Source organism: Drosophila subobscura, chromosome O, assembly GCF_008121235.1.
Source record: "Drosophila subobscura isolate 14011-0131.10 chromosome O, UCBerk_Dsub_1.0, whole genome shotgun sequence".
Taxonomy (NCBI): Eukaryota; Metazoa; Arthropoda; class Insecta; order Diptera; family Drosophilidae; genus Drosophila; species Drosophila subobscura.
In genome coordinates this window covers 23,446,465-23,465,205 of record NC_048533.1, presented here as the reverse complement: position 1 = coordinate 23,465,205, position 18,741 = coordinate 23,446,465, and the positions used below count along the sequence as shown (strand labels likewise).

Genomic DNA, 18,741 nt, shown 5'->3' with positions numbered 1-18,741 from the left:
CTTTCAGTAACAGCATAAGTCAATCTAAAACTAAACAAATCAAACAACTAAACAACAAAATTTTCAGTAACTTTTTATAATATTCAACACAAAACTGAAGTATCTGGTCAATGCGGACTCATCTCTGCGACCAACCAATTTCGCTGTAGCGAATAAATATCAAAAAAAAAAAAAAATAGCACGCTAAGCGCAGCGTTGTTGTGAAATACATTTGAAACAAAATTCACGACAATTCGCATTCGTTTAAAAATGAGTTCTCCGAATAGAAATGAGCTCGAGGACATCAATGCCATTGCGGAAGACGCTTTGAACGCAGAGCCATCAACTACAGAGCAGGAGACAGCTAAAAGGAAGGTGTCCACAGAAGGCGCCAAAGATGACGACGAAACTGACGATGAAAGCAGCCCGAAGAAGCGCATAAAGTCCGAGGACGACACAAAAGTCAAAGAAGAACCAAGCGATGATGAGGCAGTGCCTGTGCCTATAAAAACAGAGCCCGATACCAGCGCGCCTAACGCTGTCAAGATAAAAGCCGAGCCAGTGGATGGGGATGATGGAGTGCCATCAGCTGCTAGTACAAGTGGCAGCAGCTCTGTAAAAGTCGAACCTGCCGACAGTGGAAGCACCCCCGCAACGGTGGCGGTGGTTAAAACGGAGCCTGCCACCAGCAACGGGCAACCGGATAATGATGCACCAGTTGTATCCTCCAGCAGCACTCGCATTTCATGCCGTTTCGGCATTCGCTGCTACAGGTAAACCAATATAAAACATTCCAAATGGATTAAATTTCAAGCATTGTCCCTTTCTCTATGCATAGACGGAATCCAGCGCATCGCAATGCTGAAGCTCACCCGGGCGATACGGACTATACGCGGCCCAATTTTCCAGCACCACCTCTGGGTACACCGCCCTGTCCTTTTGGAAATTTATGCTACCGTCGCAATCCTGTGCATTTCCAAAAGCTGGCGCATCCAGCAGATTGTAAGTGAGATGCATAATTAAAGTAAGATCCAGCGGAATTAAAGTGCAGTCTAGTTAATTCCGCTCAGAACATAAGGAACCGTTTGCGCCAGCGGCAGACACGGGTGCAGCAGGCGGGAGCGACTGGAGATAGCGACGAAGAAGAGGAGGAGGATGATCCATTTGGAGGAGACAATGACGATGATCTCGAATATAAGCCAGGCGCAGACATCGACGAAGATGAAGACGAGGATGAGCTGGAGTTTGATAGCCAGCGCATCAATGCTGACGACTACGACTAGCAGTATTGAATGAATGTGTTAATAAATGTACAAAATGTTACAGTACATTATAACGTTAAGCCGTTGAGTAATGATAATAAAGTTAACTCTATAAATTAAAATGATTTGCATTAGTAGAATCCCTCGTCGACATCCTCTGCAGGCTTTTGGTCGAAATTCGAGCCCCAAACGGCTGCCTCGCCGCCACGCACTTTAACATTGTAGCAGACATTCTCTGCCTTAAGGACGCTCTGTCGCATGGTGGTTATCTTGCGCCACAACTCCCGAGCACGCTGCAAGTTCAGGCTGATGTACCTGTGAAAAGATTAAACATAGTTTTTAATTGGATATGTTATTTCCTTCATGTTACTGACATACCCTGTGTAAAACATTTGCAAAGTGCTGCAGGTCTCCATGCAGGTATCTGTGTCGCCGCTGCCCAGAGAATTGATGCATCGCCGCATAAGTTCACCGGTTAGATCGGATAATCCCAGCACATATTCTGTGGGATCGATGAAGAACTGAAACTTCTTGGCCGGCTCCTCTTCAGCAGCGTCCGTCTCCTCGACCGATGCTCCCTCGTCTTTGGCTTTGCTGGGATCCTCCACGTATTGCATCACCGACTGCAAAGCCTGCCAGTCGGACACACTCTTGGGTGGCTCGTCGTTGTCCTCGCGAGATAGATACTCCATGTAGGTGTATGCCTCAATGAATTCCTGAAGGCCAGCGGAGTAAGCATTGCGGTACTGATAGACATCCTGGTCGCGCAGCTCCAGCGCAATGGACCGAAAATTGACCTCAATCAGTTTATTGAGACGCTGCTGGGCCTCTTCCAATATCTTCTCCTTGTTTTGTTTGCGTGAATCGATCGAATGCAAGGTGAATATAATCCGCTTGGACTCGATGGTGATGTCGCGGCTCAGCTTCACAATGCGCTCATGACGGTCATGTTTCGTGGTCAATTCAGTCGAATAATTACGGAATGCCTGAACTATTGGATTGTCTTCATCCACGGCGACCTGCGGCTGACGCTTCTTATGAGCATTGTTGCGGTGGTTACCTCCTCCTTGTTTCGACATAGTTGTTTGAGATTGAAATTTTGGGAAAACCGGCGAAATTTTTCAAGAAAAACACGTAAATAATGCTAGCGATGCGCTCAAACCGATTAGTTTTCTATCGGGTGCAAGCCATCTCTAAGATCCAGGGCTGCACTTGGTCGTATGTTCGTGGCAGTAAATAAATCCAAATTATTTAATTTCTGACAAACAATATGCATGAGCCGGCCCAGAAGTCTGTTCACCTGGCAACCGCAGCCAGCAGCACTGCGGAGAAACTTTGCTTCGACAAAAATGAGTTCATGAAGGTGTGTTATTGCCATTTGCATTGTGCCTCTCCTATTAAGATTCTTTCGAGTAGGAAAATTTCTCCGTGGACGAATTCCTGCACAAGAACCGCAATGCTCCCAGCTTGGAGCAGCTGCGGGACAACCTGGGCCTGTATTTGAAGGGACTGCGATCAGCCATGATCGATCTAATCAACGAGGACTACGCGGACTTTGTGAACCTGAGTGCGAATTTGGTGGGACTTGACCAATCCATCGAGACGATTCAGCGGCCCCTGGAGCAGTTTCGCAGCGACATCGAGAGCATTCACAGCCTGATTGACGAGAATGTGAACGAGCTGCGGGCCCAGCTCGAGGAGAAACGAAAGCTGCGTGAGGCCAAACGAAGTCTGCAGAGCCTGAAGAAGGTCTATGAGACAACCGGCAAGCTGCAAGACCTAATCAGCCGCAAACTGGAGGGTGATCAGCCCGCACAGGCTGTTGATCTGGAACGTGCAGCCTTGGATCTCATACAGCTGAAGTTTCACGAGAAACATTGTGCCGAGCACCTCAGTGCCGAGCAACAGACGAAAATCCAGCAACTGGAGAAGCAACTGCATCAGCATTTGCGTCGCTTCTTCAACGATGCACTGGGGGAGGCACGAAACTCGGCTCCAGAGCATCTGGAGCGTTGCCTGCGCATCTACATAACCCTCAATGCCTGTGCTCAGGCAGAGTGTGCCTTTCGCGAGGATGTCGTGGCGCCGTACATGAACGGAATCATCGGGGAGCAGCAGCTGCAGAACTCGCCCCAGGGCCTGGCTGGCATCTACAGCAAGATACTGAACTTTATATCGCTGCACATGACCGACTTGCTGCGTCTCACCCTCTACTCTGACAAGCTGACGGGCTTCAATTTTGTGGTGAACAGCTATTGGTCGGACGTGGAGCAGCGACTGGAGAATCACATGAACTCCATATTCGCACCGGGCAATTCGGAAGTGTTTTACATCAAATACAAGTGCACACGGGATTTCCTGGGCAAAATAGAGGAGCTGCTGACCAGCAGCGGCGAGCAGGCAGTGGCCAGCTATCGCCAGCACAAGCAAACGAAGAGCTTCGAGGCGCGTTGGAATCTGCCCGTGTACTTTCAAATATGCTTTCAGGTATGCCTATTTAATGTAGGAAAACTTGGGGAATTAATTATCCTCCCATTCCATAGGAAATTGCTGGGCAATTCGAAGCCAAATTAGAGCCCGTTCTGCAGGATTCAACACTGATGGCAAAGCCCAATGGAAATGCCTACCAATTGTCGCCCTTCAATGCCGCGAAAGAGGCTGTGGCACGCTGCTGGGCCGAAGGTGTCTATCTCCCCGAAGTGTTTCCCAAATTCTACAAATTAAACGTGCAGATTGTATTGCGACTCTCCCGCTGGATTACCGATGCCATTGCCGTCTCAAAGTCCAGCAGCTTTGCCAAGTCCTACACTCGACATCAACTGCTGATTGCCCTGCACGCGGACATACGCAAATTGGATGCATATTTGCCGGAACTGCAGCAGCTTATACTCCAGTCCGTGCCGCTGCAGCAGCGCACGAAATTATTTAACGATGCAATTGGCCAGTCCATAGCCTCCCTGGCCGATACTCTGGGCGCGCATTTGTCCAGCATACAGAAGACTTTGGTGGAGTTGTTGATCGGCGAATGCGAGACGGAGAATGTGCGTCAGGTGAATGATTTGCCGCGTTTGTATCGCAAGACCAATCGAGAGGTGCCTTCGCGCTGCTCTGGCTATGTCGAGCAAATGCTGCGTCCCCTGAAGACCTTTGCCACACAACACGAATCCCAGTTGGGTGCTCTAGTGGTGGAGCAGATCCTCTCAGAGGTAGCCAGCCACATTACGAAATCGTAAGTTGTGATTTAAGCATCTCCACGAAAGACTCTTTTGATTCAAATGTTTTTCCACCTTTTGTAGCTACTTTAATGTCGTCAGTGATGTCCTTACATCTGTGCAGAAGACTGAAGAGTCCCTGAGGCGTCTGAGGAATGTCAAGAGCGGTGGTTCTGCAACGCAGGCGCCTGCTGGCAGCTCTGCTGTGATGTCGGACGACGATAAGATACGCCTGCAGTTGCGTGTGGATGTCACCACCTGGAGGCAGGAGCTGTCCAAATTGAATTTCCAGCCCACGCAGATCGATCAACTGCCGCAGCTCACAGATATGGTGGAGGACAGCATAAAGTTGAAGGAGGGACAGGCGTAGAGGCGGAGGCTGGCCATTAACGAATATATATACTTCACTTTTATAATTGTTAAACGATTTCTAATGGTTCTTTAGGCACAATTAGTGTTTCAGTTAAGGCTACGAATTGTATATATAATATATAGGTATAGGTATATTATATATAAACATATATGTATATCATATATAGTATTAAATGCATTAAATTTCACATTTCGTTTCGATTCCTTGGGAGAATGTAAAGGCGAATAGATAGATACCCTTCCAGTTGATTATTTGTTGCTGTTGGAATGATAAAGAGAAAGAAAACAGAGATTGCAGAATATATTCCATAATTAAGCAGCCAAAAAGCGGCTGCATAAAACTTGAACTTGTTTAACGAAAATATTGCAAAAATCGGCAGGCAAAAGGTTGGTATGCATGCAATCAGGCACTGCGCTTAAGTAAATGTGCATAAAGAATAAGTTGAGCGTCGGAAGAAAAACATAACAGGGGGGTTAGCAGGCTCAGAAATCAAACAAAAAAGATAAACGCTCAGAGGCAGAAGCCTGGCTACGTTACAGTTTAAGCTCCTCGGTGTCGGGCAGCTTGCGGAAGAACCATTGCACATGCTCTTCGGTAACCTCCGACAACTGTGCTGGCTGCCACTTGGGCTGCTGATCCTTGTCAATGAGCAGAGCGCGCACACCCTCCTTGAAGTCGGCACGATCCTCCAGATGGCGCACGGCCAGCCGATACTCCATAATCAGGCACTGTGTAAGGGACAGCTGGGAGCCGAGCTCCAGCTGGCGATACGTGACTTTCATCGATGTGGGGGACATCTTGCACAGTGTCTAAAAAAGAATTGAAAATCGAGCGTTAATCAAGTGCTAATTTATGTGAGGTCGTTGCTAATTGGCTGGGAATACTCGTACTTCCAAATGTTTATGCGCTAAAAGCGGGACGGAGGTCGATTTTCCCAACCAATTAACAAGTGTGATGTGTGTACTTACCGCCAGCGTCTTCTTGGCCCAATCGCTGCCATCGTTCTCCAGATTCTCGAGTATGCCCTCCACCGAATCCGCTGCAAAGTTCTTGTTGATCTGCTCCAGCACTGGTTGCAGCGAAAACGGCTTCTCCGGCTGCGTGTGGAACTTTTCCAGCAACTCTGGGACATCATCCGCATCGGGGCAGTTAAGCAGCGCCGTCTCGAGTTCGGGTATCTTGCTGCTGTCGCAATAGTGGGTGGCAATGCCCGCGTAGTAGGCATCCGCACCGCGCAGGCGGTAGCCCGTCAGTCCCAGATACAATCCGAGTTTGCCCTGCAGGCGGGGCAGAAAGTATGAGCCGCCGACATCGGGGAACAGGCCTATGGCCGTTTCGGGCATGGCAAACAATGTCCGGTCTGTGGCCACACGATACTTTCCATGTACACTCAGACCCACGCCACCGCCCATGGTGATGCCGTCGATGATGGCGATGTAGGGTATCTTGTAGTTGCCGATCAGCGCATTCGTGGTGTACTCCTCACGGAAGAAGCTCTTCGACTCGTCCGTGGGCCCAGCATCCACCAGGGCACGCACATCGCCGCCCGCACAGAAGGCCTTGTCGCCGGTACCTTTGATGATCAGCAGGGACTTGGACTTTTCACACTTTTTCAGATGCTTGTAGATCTTGCGCACCATCTCCAGATTGATGGCATTCAAGGCCTTGGGACGGTTCAGAATGATCATGCCCTTGTTGGAGGACTCCGTGGCCAGCACGGAGGAGGAGGACTGCCGTGTCGACTGCTGGGCCATCATCGGCTGGACTTTTGTTGCTTTCACTGCTGCTGATCCGCCGATGAGCGGCAATTGGCTGTAGGTGCGTTGACCGACCGTGTAGACCAACCTTTGAATTGGATTTTGCTGTGCGCGCGCGCGCGTATAACTTTCCGTTTATTTATATGCGTTTTATTTTGCAATTTGCATTACTTACCATTTTTGCGTGTGTTTTGGTTCTCTTTCCGTCCGTGTCCCAAGTTCAATTTGAGTTGCGCAATACGCGAAAAGCTCCAGTCTACACAGCTGTTTGGGGCTCGTTTAAAGAGGTGTGGCCAGACTGCCACTAGCACTGAAGTTAATGATCAGTGCTGCCAGGTAAGTTTTACCCATATTTTATTTGAATTAATTTATAATAATATATAAAATTATGTAAATAAATAGATAATTAATATTTAATATAATAATATAATATAATATAATATAATATAACTCTAACGTATATAACTTAATATAACTATAACTTTTCCTCCCGGGCAGGGCGAGGGACAAGGATCCAGTGGGCGCCATGCCGTTTGAGATCGGGTTTCTCGCCCATTGGAGCGGACTCACTTGTATGGTATCGGGACTCCCTAGGTCTTCCCGCCCTTCTGGCAGCACTGTTTAATATATTTGTTGGTATATTGCGGTATTTTACACTTGTCAAAATGTAGCAAATGTGTAGTTGCCATGTAAAAAGTTAAATTTTGTTTCGTTAATTTATGACCCTTTTTAATTAAACCCTTTTTATAAATAATCAAATAAAAATGAATAACATGAAATTCACTAATCTTCTAGCAAATTGATTAATTTTTCGGATAAAATTATAAGATCAGTGCTGAGGGCTCTTGTTAGCTGGTAACTCTAAGCCGAATATTAAAATCGAGGAATATCAACCGAAGGAAAAAAAAGGCCCTCGGAAAATTAAAAATGAGTACTTAAAATTAGCCAATTATTTGGACGTTGGATGTGCACTTGCAGTGATTACTGCAACCATTAAGTGGTCAATGCAACAGCAACCCGAAGACTGTTACGCGCGGATCCTACACAGAAACGAAGCCAATCCACGCAATCTCGCAGTACATTGTTATCGCTTTTATACGTATGCGAATGAATTTCTTATAAGCAAAACAAGAAGCAATTTTCGTGTGTAGTTTACCTTTATCTTTATCTGTCAACAAATAAACGGTGAGTAAACATTTGTAATTAGCACGCCCGGACGCCAGGCCGCTCAGTACAGCCAGGGCCAGCAAGTGGCTCGCATTGCCATTGCCATGCCCCAGTTCTTTAAGTTTTCGAAACTGCGAACAAAGCGACGTAGTTCATCCAATTCTGATTTTGTTTTCATATCGCCCCCTCCGACACCTGTGCCGCAGATGAACTATGACGGCTTGCTGTCCAAGTTGACGGAGGACAAGCTGATGCTCTTCGATGCCGGTGAAGGTGCCATTGTCGAGGGCGGACGTTGTACCCAGGATGTGCAGCAGTCGCTGCCACTTGTGGAGGATGGCGCCATCGAGGAGGAGCAGGCAGCGCCGATACAAACGATTCCTCGTACCGTGTTTGCCGTACCCCGTGCCCCATCGCCTTCCCCCGTGAGCACATCGAGTGCGAATTTGAACCTCAAAGCGGAAAGTGCTGCGACAGCGACACCACAGCGTAAAATATCGACGTCATCACGTTTCATGAATGCCTTCAGTCAGCTATATAGTGGGGGCAGCGGCGGCAACAGCTCCACCTGCGGTCACGTGGAGCAGCAGAGCCAGCAGCACCATCAGAGCGATGACCCCGACCTGGCCGCCAATCGTACGCCAACGAAGGGCATGGAGTCCAAACTGGTGGCCATGTGGCACAACGTCAAGTACGGCTGGAGTGGCAAGATTAGGCAAACGAGCTTCTCCAAGGAGCAGCCAGTGTGGCTCCTAGGACGTTGCTATCATCGACGGTTCACGCCCCCCGTAAGCATGGAGAGCTCGACCACGGAGCTGCCGCTTCCCAGCGGTGCAGATTCAACGCCCGACCATGCCACATCCGCCTTTGATAGCATACAAGCCACCTCGACCACCGCCTCGTCCCTGTATCCCGCACTGAATCCGCAGCAAATCGATGAGATTGTTGTGCCCCAAGAGCTGGGCATGGATGCGGTCGAGAATCAGGTGGGAGAACAGCCCTGGGAGGAGGGCATCGAAGGCTTTCGTCGCGATTTTTACAGTCGCGTTTGGATGACATATCGCCGGGAGTTCCCCATCATGAATGGCTCCAACTACACCTCGGACTGTGGCTGGGGCTGCATGCTACGCAGCGGCCAAATGCTGTTGGCTCAGGGTCTCATCTGTCACTTTTTGGGACGCAGTAAGTGCGATTGGAACTCATTTCTGAATGGATTGTAAAACCTTTTCTTTATGTGCAGGTTGGCGCTATGATTCGGACTCGCAGCTGCATTCGACATACGAGGATAATATGCATAAGAAGATCATCAAATGGTTCGGGGACAGTTCCTCAAAGAGCAGCCCCTTTTCCATACACGCACTGGTCCGACTGGGCGAAACGTTGGGCAAGAAGCCAGGCGACTGGTACGGTCCTGCCTCCGTCTCCTACTTGTTAAAGTGAGTGCAGTGCAGTGCCATAAATCGATGCATAACGTTTATGACATAATATTTTATACTTAATTGTAGACACGCCTTGGAACACGCCGCTCAGGAGAATGCAGACTTTGACAATATCAGTGTTTACGTGGCCAAGGATTGCACCAGTGAGTAGCAAAATTTAAAGCTAAACAGATAGCTGCTGCCATGGACAAATAGATATGGAATACCCCGCCACGACCCGCCATTCGTGTGACTAATTATCATTACTCATGAAGGGGGACTGCCTGCCTGCCTGCCTGCCAGATAGCGTCACATTTATTTGATAAGCGTATCTATCTATCTGCCTTTCAGTCTATATGCAAGACATTGAGGATCAGTGCAGCATACCAGAGCCAGCCCCCAAACCGCATGTGCCTTGGCAACAAACAAAGCGACCGCAAACGGAGGCGGCAACCAAGCAGGAGCCACAGCAACAGCACTGGAAATCTCTGATTGTACTCGTACCCTTGCGCCTGGGCAGCGACAAACTGAATCCTGTCTATGCCCACTGCCTGAAGCTGCTGCTGAGCACCGAACATTGTCTGGGCATCATTGGGGGCAAGCCCAAACATTCGCTGTACTTTGTGGGTTTCCAGGAGGACCGACTGATCCATTTGGATCCGCACTACTGCCAGGAGATGGTGGATGTCAATCAGGAGCACTTTTCGCTGCATTCCTTCCACTGCAAATCGGCACGCAAGCTGAAGGTCAGCAAAATGGATCCCAGCTGCTGCATTGGCTTCTACTGTGCCACCAAAACGGATTTTGACAGCTTCATGGAGAGCGTACAATTGGTGAGCATTCTTTAGCACTATCTAAAAAGATCGTATAGCAAATATTTGTACGCTTGTTGTAGTATCTGCATCCCATGCGCTGTGCCTCGGGTGCCACTGTGGACAAGATGACGGGCAGCCAGCAACAGGCGGCAGAACAGTCCATGGAAATGAATTATCCACTGTTTTCATTCTCACGCGGTCGCTGCTTGGACCATGAACGCGACGAGATGAGCGATTCACTATACAAGCCGCTCATCAAGCAGGTGGCAGTGCTCACACAGGAGCTGGGTGCTGCCCAGCTGCTGCCGCCACATCATGGACACTTTGACCAAGAGCAGGATGATAGCGAAAGCGAAGAGTTTGTGCTGCTGTAGATCCGTGGCGTGTTTTGTTTGCCGTGCAAGCTGTGTGTTATTTAATCATTATTTGTTTGCTCTTGCTCACGCTCTCGTTTGCCAACAGAACCAACAGCCACCCCCCAACATTCTGGTATCTCAAACACAAAGACTTTTGTTGTACATTAATACACATCATGCGCATGTAGTATATATGTATCTGTAGTTTATAGTCAGTCACGCAAAACACGACAAAACACTCCTAATCTCTCTTACGCATTGTCTCGCATTTTCTCAGTCTGCATCTGCCTCTGCCTCTGCCAAATGTTCCAAGCTTTTTCCATTGTGTTATATAGTGTAGCAGCAGCCCAAAAGCCTCGATCTATGCGTGTGTGGCGGTGCTTGTCTTTATTTTGTATACTTACATATATTTATACATATTTATGTGTATTTCGCGGTATTATTATGTTTAATCACGAATCTTGAATGGAATTGAATAGTTTTGTCTTAGAGTACTTTAGATCCTTACATTCTAGAAATTAGTTAAATTATGTATCAAATGTAAGAAGTCCCCTACCGTCCCGTACTCCTCCTCCCATCTATCATTATTGCGTTTTAAAAAAGAGAATAATTGTATATACCCTTGTGGGAAATCAATAAATAAATTATCCTAAATATACATAAATAAATACTGTGTAAAATTGATATGCTGGGTGGGGGTTAGAGTGCCTCTAGCTATGAGTATCTCGCGTGTCCTTAATTCTAGGGTCTGGGACTAGTCACTGAATGAACCACACAACCGCAGTTCCTACTCAGGTTTTAAGTACTTGTATTCCCTTTACTCTCACGATTTTAGCTTTCGTTCACCTGTGCCTCACGCTCCAGGCGCTTCAACAGCTTGGACAGATTCTCACGTGCGGTCATGGCTCTGGAGCCATTAATGCTTATTGCCGTACGATATGCCTCAATGGCCTCCTGCACCTTGTCCCAGCGATGATAGAGCACACCCAGATTCGAGTAGTACAGCATATTGTGTGGATCCAGCTGAATCACACGCTTATAGAGTGTCTCCGCCTCGACATAGTGCTTCAGTTTGCCCAACACATTAGCGCGTATAAAGAGGATGCTCATCTCGTTGGGCAGATGCCGCAGCGCCTGGTCCGAGATGCGCAGCGCATCGTCATACAGCGAACGATTGTCCAGCATGGTTAAGATATTCGCCCAGGCTTTTGGCTGGCGTGGATTAAGCGCGACGGAGTGCTGCCAATGATGCAACGCTTCGGCATAGAGTTTCTGCTCCAAATAGAGATTCCCAATGTTGTAGTAGCACACCGCAAAGTTGGCCCTGTACTTGAGGGCCTTGTCGTAGCTGATCTTGGCCTGATCGTACTTCCGCTGGGCCGATTGGACAATGCCCAGATTCATCCAGGCGGCGGGGAATGCCGGAAAGACCTGCAGGGCCATGCGTATGTACTTTTCGGCTGTTTGCAGCTGTCCATGCTCCCGGTAGAGATTGCCTAGGTTCATCAGAGCCGCCTCATACTCGGGATACAGCTCGATGGCATAGTGATAGTGCTGAAAGGCCTTCGTGTTGTTGCCCGTGTCCGTGGCCAGGCGGGCGATGTTGTAGTGCACCTTGGCATTGTCGGGGCACACCTCCAACGCGGACTTGAACAACTGATCCTCGTTGAGCCAGTCGGTGGCACGCTGTCGTGTGCGCACCATCATCACAGCAAAGAGGAGCATCAGCATAGCCTGCAGCAGGGTGCGCCAGAAGGTCTTGTGGAGGTTGTAGTCGTACCAGTAGAGGAATCCATAGATGGACAGCAAACAGAAGCCAATCGAGGGCACATACAGCGTCCTCTCGGCTATCACAAATCCCACGCGAATGATACCCGAGGCGGGCAAAAATGGAATGATCATCAGTCCCAGACCCAGCATCATGCCGGGCAGGCGGCGAAAGTTCATCAAGGCCGTCAGCAGGATGGAGTAAAACCCAATGACGCCCTGCAGCCGCAGGTCCCAGATGCTGGTCACCAGCTTCACACAGCCCAGGGCCCAGTCGTAGCACAGCCAGTGGGGGCAGAGCATCAGCCAGATGTTCATGACCAGCAGATACTGCTGCGAGAGCACCCGCGTGAGAATGTGGTCGTTGTGTGCAATGGGATTGTCCACTTCCTTGAACTTGGGCGACTCAAAGTTCTGCCACCAGAGACGGGCCGTCAGCAGCGCGGATGTGCCCAGGATGTAGACAATGTAGCTGATGCGTGTGCGCAATATCTTGCCCTGATCCTTTAGCGGCAGGTGGTAGTAGCCGTTCTGAAAGTAGTCCATCAGCACACAGGACATGGGTATGGTCACGGCCGACTCCTTGAACAGCATCCCGATCGCCGTCAGGCCGAGTATCAGGCAAATGCTGTGCGGACTGTGCTTCCCCGCATTGGCCACCGTCAGCAGCAGGCACAGCAGGTGGATCATTCCAAACATTAGCTCCGCCCGGCCCACAATTCCGGACACCGCCTCCGTGTGGATGGGATGGGCGGCAAACAGAGCCGCCGAAATGATGGCCCACCGCTCGCCGTTGATCTCCACCACATACAGCGAGCGCACCAGTCGCCACAGCAGCAGCGTATTCACACAGTGCAGCAGGAGATTCAAGAATTTCATGTGGGCCGCCGTCAGGCCCAGCAGCGCATATTCGCAGTGGAACATCAGCGTGGTCAGCGGTCGAAAGGATTTGTGCGAATCGGAGCTGAGCAACGATGCGCCCCAAAAGTCATTCGTAAAGATGGCAGTCCAGTTGGTGGGCAGCGCATTAACATCCTTGTTCTTCACTATGGCCACCGTGTCATCGAAAACGAACTCGGATCCACTCAGTCCCCCGCAGCCGTAGCAGATCAGGCACATTAAAACCAATATCGACTGGCACACCATGCTGTGGAGCGCGGTGCTCTGCCCGATAAGACCGACGCTCAACATTTTCCACTTTTAATTTGTATTTTTGTTAGTTCTAATTCACTTTTTTGGAAAGCTAATTTTTGCGGCGTTTTGTATACATTTTTTGTTGTGGGTCTTTCTCCCACCCACAAAACGAAAAGTACTGGCAGTTTGGCCATCAAATAGATAGCTAAAAAGCTAAAAGATATGAAAATTTGTGTATGGCTCTCTTTACCCTTTTGTATACTCGACCACTTTAAGAAATTTTTCGTTTTTAAGAAATGATCATATATTATACTTATTTTATTTTATATTAATTTGAAGCATCCATAAACACTTTCCGCTAAATTTGTACCGCTCAACTTTGACAATAAAAAGCCAACACTGCCAGCACTGTACTGCTTTATCCATTCGCATGTTAACGTCGACGTCAGCTGTTCCACCTGCAATTGCAAACAAATCTGAAGAAAAATTGTTTAACTATTTCAAATTGTTCCCAAAATGTCTGAAGAGATTCTGTTTGATTGCCTGCACGCAGAGATAGTCAACTACTGTCTAGACAGCAACAAGGTATGTGGTACAAGCCAATTAACACACCTTAAAGGCAAATTCTTAACTTGGTTCCGCCTCCCAGGAGCACGACCTGGCCACTTTGGAGTACATTGGCTTCACCACGGGATATCGTTTAATTGAGCGCCTTACACGCGAAGTGGCGCGGTTCAAGGATGAGCTGGAGACCATGAAGTTCATCTGCACCGACTTCTGGACCCTGATCTACAAGAAGCAGGTGGACAACTTGCGGACAAACAATCACGGAATGTACGTGGTGCAGGACAAGGCATTCCGTTTCCTAACACGCATCTCGCCGGGCACCAAGCAGCTGGAACATGCGCCCAAGTTTGTGGCCTTTACCTGTGGCTTGGTGCGCGGTGCACTCAGCAATTTGGGCATCAACAGCACCGTCACTGCCGAAGTGCAGAGCATACCGGCCTGTAAATTTCACATAGAAGTGAACCGGAGCTAGAGTATAATGTGGGATGGTTTATTTTGTTTACAATTAAAAATTACTATTAACTAGATTATGCTACTTTTTCATAGAACGCCACGACATTTCGGTCAGTCCAGTCGAGGCGCTCCCGCAGAACCCACCCATCGGTGGGCAGCTGCGGCTGAATGGGATTCGGATCTGTGTGTATGCCAAGAGCAGGATGTGGCCCTATCAAAATCAGCCACTTGCCCCGATATATACGCAGGTAGTCAAGAAAAGCTCGACGATTGTTAAAATAACAAAAGAGCATCGCACAAGGTGCGGCATCATTGCAGCAGCCGCTCAAGAAACTGGCATCCAGCTGGTCTGCATCTTCCACGTAGTTGAGGGGAATGAAACTGCGCACGGAATACTTGCTCTGCCACCAATTTCGATCGACTTCCAGGCCATGCATGCTGATTGTCTGCCCGCCAGCTGCAGCCATCAGCCACTCCAGTAGACCGCTGCCACAGCCAATGCTGAGAATGCGCTGAATGTGATGCTTGGCCAGAAAATGATTGTAGTTATCCAAGTCCACCGTTGTGGGCCATATCCAGAGCAGCTTGCGCTTCAGCTGCTGCTCCAGCGAATCGCCAAAGGCTAGCAATTTGCGCCAACCGCCCGAGGCACCATTCGTTAGGTAATAAATCTCACGCAGCGACTCGAGTTCCGATTGCTCGTCGAACATATTGAATACTGATATTTGGTAATACTCGGAAGACTCTACGCGGACTGTCTTGAACTTGGCATTGACGTCGGCGACACGCGGAAATATGGCGAGCGGCCAACTAGTTGCCGGTGACGGTGGCATTTTGTGGGCATCTTTCCCAGCACTTTTTACTAATCACTAATAAATCAAGGGCCAACCGCCAAAAAGGGTGGCAGCCGCCTCATAATTAGAATATCATCAGCATTCGATCAGTTTGTGTGTTCGTTTTCGTACGAGCATTTGAAATTCTTGCGCCAATGCATTTCGCTAAAATTGGAGGTGCTGTGGCCCGGGCCACGCAGCTGCTGTTGGCGTTGCTCCATTACGGCGGCGGTGGCTGCGGCATCTTGGCCCGTGGGTAACTCCTCCTCGATGCTCAACTCATTCGAGTACTCTTCGTTGTCCAGATCCAATATGATCTTTCGATAGAGCTTCACGTTTTGCTTTTGCATGGCGTCTGGCAGGGGTTTCACTGCAGCTTGCTGCTGTTCCAGCTGCACTACGGGCAAGGCCACTGGCAGCACAACTGGCTCCACATTGCCCACGCTCTTGATCACGCTGTTGTAGCGCAGACTCTCGGCTGGGGTCTCCTCCGCTGCTGTGGCAGGCTCGAATGCACTCGCTGGGGTTATGATTTCCACGCAGCTCTCAAATGCAACGCCTGGATGCATGGAGCGTAGGTGGCGATGCATGTTGTCCCGACGATTGACCGTGACCTCGCACTGGGTGCAGCGATAGCGCTCGACAGTCTTGTGTTGCCGCAAATGGCGGGCCAGTGCATCCGCATCGTTGTAGCTCTTGCCACAGAGTGGACATGGCTGGCGCTCGCGCTTCGAGTGACGCTTCATGTGCAGCCTGAGCGTGGACTGGCGCAGGAATGACTTTTGGCAGACTTTACACTTGTGGCGCGAGCTGTTCTGGTCGTGCTTCAGGCGATGCTGCTTCAGATTGGCCTTGTTCTGGAAGGGCTTTGCGCATATCTCGCACTTGTATGGAAAGCCTTGATCTGTGTGCGCCAGCAAATGATCCTTGAGTGTGCTCAGAGAGCGGAAAACCTTGTGGCAGTGCTGGCAGGCATGCTGCTCATTGTTGTGGATGCGCATGTGACGCTGCAGGACGTTTGGCTGCTTAAACTTTTTTCGACAAATGCTGCAGGAATACTTTGAGTTGCTGACGTGATTGTTCAGATGGTACTTCAAATGCGAGTGGGTGGCAAAGCGCTATCCGGGGAGAGACAATTTTAATACTTTTAGGGGCAAACACCACACCCACTTACTCGATTGCATTGCTTGCAGCAGAACTTCTTGAGCAGATCATTGCCGCAGGAAAGATGGTAGTACTGTTGGGTGCGGCTGCGGAAATCCTTCTTACACACGGTACAGTGATAGCCCTGATCCGTGATGGTTATCCGTTTGTCTGCAGTCGTCCTGACATTTGAGATTTTCTTTGGCGAGACTTGTTCTTTGTTGGCAAGTCGACATTCCAGACAATCGGACACATCTGCCACCAGGCAGAGGCGACACTTGGTGTGGCCACAGTTGTCGGTGACCAGCCGATTCTGTCCAGTTGCTTCGCAGTCGCATCGTGGACATTTACCCATTACATTTATTACAAAAATTGAAACAATGAAAAGTGCAGGCTGCAGCCATGCAGTCTCTTCTTCTTGAATGGCGCACTCAGCTGGCTGTTCCTGCCATTCAAAGCGAAACGTAAACACACATGGCGGTCGTGGGGAAATATGAATTTATACTTTTAACATCTTAAAGAATACAACTAAATGATTGAGAGAATCATCCTTATTATAGCAGTACAATGAGCTGAGCTTCAACGAAATATCCATAAACTGTTAATCATCCAAACCCTCCAGATCCAAGCTCGCCACGTGGCCCGGGAAGAGATGAGCCTTCTGCATGGGGACTTGAACAAAATAGCGCTCGCAGAATTTGGGGTTGCGGCGGGATAGTACTTCCTGGAGTATTGTCTTGTGGTTAGCTTTCTTCGTGATTAGAAGACGTCTAGATTCCCCATTGCCGTAGCTACCCGAGCGTAAACCATATTTGCTCGCAATCCTGAAAGTGGAAATCAATTTTTGGAATTTGAGATGATTGCACAGAAGGTGGAAATGACTTTAAGATTACTACAAGACAATACAATGAGCAGAGCAGAGAATCCACCAAGTACCTCACACGCAGATTGTCCGATGATGGGTGGCACTTACTTGTGAAATGAGGCACGCTCTTCCTTGGAGAACGTTGGCTCAAATTGCATGTCGCGCATATCATCCGACTTGACATAATTTTCAATCATTTTGCGATAGTCTCCGAGGTTAACATTCGGCTTGTTGCAGCCACCCAAGCCACTGCGATTGGTTTTAAGCAAGTATCTAAAAAGAGAACAAAAGCTTTAATAACGAACACAAAGATTTCATTCAGTGATGGGTACATACCCAACGGGTTCTTCGCGTCCTTGCTTTTGGCGTCCCAGGCCACCGCCCGTCCAGCCCATTAGGCGCATCATGCGGTAGCCCTTGTTGGTTTCATCCAATTTGGGATCGCCCAGGCTATCGGCAGACTCCTTCGTCACATTTATGTTCACACCATTGATTGTCTTTTCGACTTTGATGGTCTGTCGGCTGGCGTTCAGCTGAATAATTTTGAATTTGAAAGTCAATTGACGCCAACTTGGAATGGTCTTCGTTTGTATGTACCTTGATGCTGTAGCAGTGTGTCTGGAGCAGGAACAACGCCTGTTTAAATGCCGCAGTCTTGGCCTCCTTGAGGCTTTCACCTTGGCCAACTGCAATCACCTCGTTATTTACAAGTATCTCGGAATATTTGGTCTTTTCGGTGGACTCGGGCTCTTTGCACGGACGCTCCTCGTACTTGACTTGGCTTATGGCACACGAATTGCGCAGACAACTCCGTCCGCCGGCTAGGTATAGGATCAGCTTGCCAAAACGTAGGCCCTCGAACAGATCAATTGGCTTGCCGCCGCCAAAACACTGACGCTCTCGACTGTATGGATTCGTGCCACCCCGCTGCTCATCCTGGCGTTGATTAGGCTTTGTTGTGCCACTGCGCCCTATTTGTTTGGAATTATTCATTAGGAAGAATTCGTGGTCTCTGGCTCATATAACTACTAGTAATATAAATAACTCTCTGCCTGATCAAATCGAACTAATTCTTCCGTCTACCTTTGGCGCGCTGCTCCGCCGCATCCGATGCGGAGACAAATGTTCGCTTCAGGCGCTGGTCGCGCTTCCGTCTGAACTCTTCAGCGATTTCTTTGGACATTTCCGCCACCAGATGCATCGTTTCGCTTGGGTATTTGCAGCCGAGGAATTCCATATTGACGAATGTCTGAGCCAGGCACACCAGGCGGTCCTCGTCAAAGCGCTCCTTGTGGGCGACCATGAAGCTGCGCCTCAAATCCCAATGCTCCTCACTCTCATATTCCGTCCGGTAGTCATCCACATTCCAGGCCAATGAAAATTCTCCAGATCCATAGCCGGCGTCAGTTTCTTTTGCCTTAATTTGTTTCTGTTTTTTGGTGGTTATAGTATTGTCAGGGATTACTACATCTTCAGACACAGTCTCAATTCTTTGTTTCTTTACTTTTGAAGCCATTTTCGTGTGTTTTTCCTAGCAGCTATTTTCGCAGAGATGGTGGGGGAGGCCAAGGCACGCTATTTAGTTTTGATAGCATTAATCGCTATTCACATCGGTCGACTTACATTAAAAATGGCAAGAT

The 18,741-nt window shown here is 48.9% G+C and overlaps 10 protein-coding genes across 12 annotated transcripts; 4 read left to right on the top strand and 6 right to left on the bottom strand.

Annotated features, from left to right (window-relative positions):
• Positions 1–5: 5 nt before the first annotated feature.
• LOC117898258 (aprataxin and PNK-like factor) lies at positions 6–1,285 on the top strand. Its single transcript, XM_034807513.1, has 3 exons — positions 6–752; positions 818–981; positions 1,036–1,285. Exons 1-3 carry the CDS (start codon positions 250–252, stop codon positions 1,260–1,262), a joined length of 894 nt encoding a protein of 297 aa, XP_034663404.1. The 5' UTR covers positions 6–249; the 3' UTR covers positions 1,263–1,285.
• On the bottom strand, positions 1,285–2,390 carry LOC117898259 (translin-associated protein X). The gene is made up of 2 exons (XM_034807514.1): positions 1,620–2,390; positions 1,285–1,556 (listed from the first exon to the last, which is right to left on the bottom strand). The coding sequence occupies exons 1-2, from the start codon at positions 2,318–2,320 to the stop codon at positions 1,373–1,375; spliced, it is 885 nt and encodes a 294-aa protein (XP_034663405.1). The 5' UTR covers positions 2,321–2,390; the 3' UTR covers positions 1,285–1,372.
• Positions 2,391–2,437: 47 nt separating this feature from the next.
• Positions 2,438–5,013, top strand: LOC117898254 (conserved oligomeric Golgi complex subunit 2). The gene is made up of 4 exons (XM_034807508.1): positions 2,438–2,604; positions 2,658–3,728; positions 3,785–4,470; positions 4,538–5,013. The coding sequence occupies exons 1-4, from the start codon at positions 2,512–2,514 to the stop codon at positions 4,821–4,823; spliced, it is 2,136 nt and encodes a 711-aa protein (XP_034663399.1). The 5' UTR covers positions 2,438–2,511; the 3' UTR covers positions 4,824–5,013.
• LOC117898257 (3-hydroxyisobutyryl-CoA hydrolase, mitochondrial) lies at positions 4,840–6,901 on the bottom strand. The gene is made up of 3 exons (XM_034807512.1): positions 6,759–6,901; positions 5,795–6,688; positions 4,840–5,635 (listed from the first exon to the last, which is right to left on the bottom strand). Exons 1-3 carry the CDS (start codon positions 6,759–6,761, stop codon positions 5,360–5,362), a joined length of 1,173 nt encoding a protein of 390 aa, XP_034663403.1. The 5' UTR covers positions 6,762–6,901; the 3' UTR covers positions 4,840–5,359.
• A 406-nt stretch (positions 6,902–7,307) lies between these two features.
• Positions 7,308–10,724, top strand: LOC117898255 (cysteine protease ATG4D). Of its 2 annotated transcripts, XM_034807510.1 has the most exons (6): positions 7,308–7,768; positions 7,957–8,932; positions 8,991–9,186; positions 9,256–9,332; positions 9,520–10,001; positions 10,064–10,724. In XM_034807510.1, the coding sequence occupies exons 2-6, from the start codon at positions 7,957–7,959 to the stop codon at positions 10,355–10,357; spliced, it is 2,025 nt and encodes a 674-aa protein (XP_034663401.1). In that variant the 5' UTR covers positions 7,308–7,768; the 3' UTR covers positions 10,358–10,724. The 2 variants fall into 2 exon arrangements, with proteins under 2 accessions (XP_034663401.1, XP_034663400.1); XM_034807509.1 differs by lacking the exon at positions 7,308–7,768 and having other exon boundaries at positions 7,815–8,932.
• Positions 10,725–10,734: 10 nt separating this feature from the next.
• On the bottom strand, positions 10,735–13,387 carry LOC117898256 (protein O-mannosyl-transferase TMTC4). Its single transcript, XM_034807511.1, has one exon. The coding sequence runs from the start codon at positions 13,295–13,297 to the stop codon at positions 11,171–11,173; it is 2,127 nt and encodes a 708-aa protein (XP_034663402.1). The 5' UTR covers positions 13,298–13,387; the 3' UTR covers positions 10,735–11,170.
• Positions 13,388–13,664: 277 nt separating this feature from the next.
• LOC117898788 (trafficking protein particle complex subunit 6b) lies at positions 13,665–14,334 on the top strand. Its single transcript, XM_034808426.1, has 2 exons — positions 13,665–13,825; positions 13,890–14,334. The coding sequence occupies exons 1-2, from the start codon at positions 13,757–13,759 to the stop codon at positions 14,277–14,279; spliced, it is 459 nt and encodes a 152-aa protein (XP_034664317.1). The 5' UTR covers positions 13,665–13,756; the 3' UTR covers positions 14,280–14,334.
• On the bottom strand, positions 14,277–15,117 carry LOC117898787. Its single transcript, XM_034808425.1, has one exon. It carries the CDS (start codon positions 15,091–15,093, stop codon positions 14,335–14,337), a length of 759 nt encoding a protein of 252 aa, XP_034664316.1. The 5' UTR covers positions 15,094–15,117; the 3' UTR covers positions 14,277–14,334.
• Positions 15,118–15,171: 54 nt separating this feature from the next.
• On the bottom strand, positions 15,172–16,661 carry LOC117898782 (zinc finger protein 600). The gene is made up of 2 exons (XM_034808418.1): positions 16,268–16,661; positions 15,172–16,211 (listed from the first exon to the last, which is right to left on the bottom strand). The coding sequence occupies exons 1-2, from the start codon at positions 16,589–16,591 to the stop codon at positions 15,201–15,203; spliced, it is 1,335 nt and encodes a 444-aa protein (XP_034664309.1). The 5' UTR covers positions 16,592–16,661; the 3' UTR covers positions 15,172–15,200.
• Positions 16,662–16,717: 56 nt separating this feature from the next.
• Positions 16,718–18,724, bottom strand: LOC117898780. 2 transcript variants are annotated; one of them, XM_034808417.1, is made up of 6 exons: positions 18,606–18,724; positions 18,185–18,530; positions 17,699–18,072; positions 17,438–17,634; positions 17,210–17,374; positions 16,718–17,060 (listed from the first exon to the last, which is right to left on the bottom strand). In XM_034808417.1, the coding sequence occupies exons 1-6, from the start codon at positions 18,615–18,617 to the stop codon at positions 16,838–16,840; spliced, it is 1,317 nt and encodes a 438-aa protein (XP_034664308.1). In that variant the 5' UTR covers positions 18,618–18,724; the 3' UTR covers positions 16,718–16,837. The 2 variants fall into 2 exon arrangements, with proteins under 2 accessions (XP_034664308.1, XP_034664307.1); XM_034808416.1 differs by having other exon boundaries at positions 18,185–18,681.
• Between the last annotated feature and the right edge of the window lie 17 nt (positions 18,725–18,741).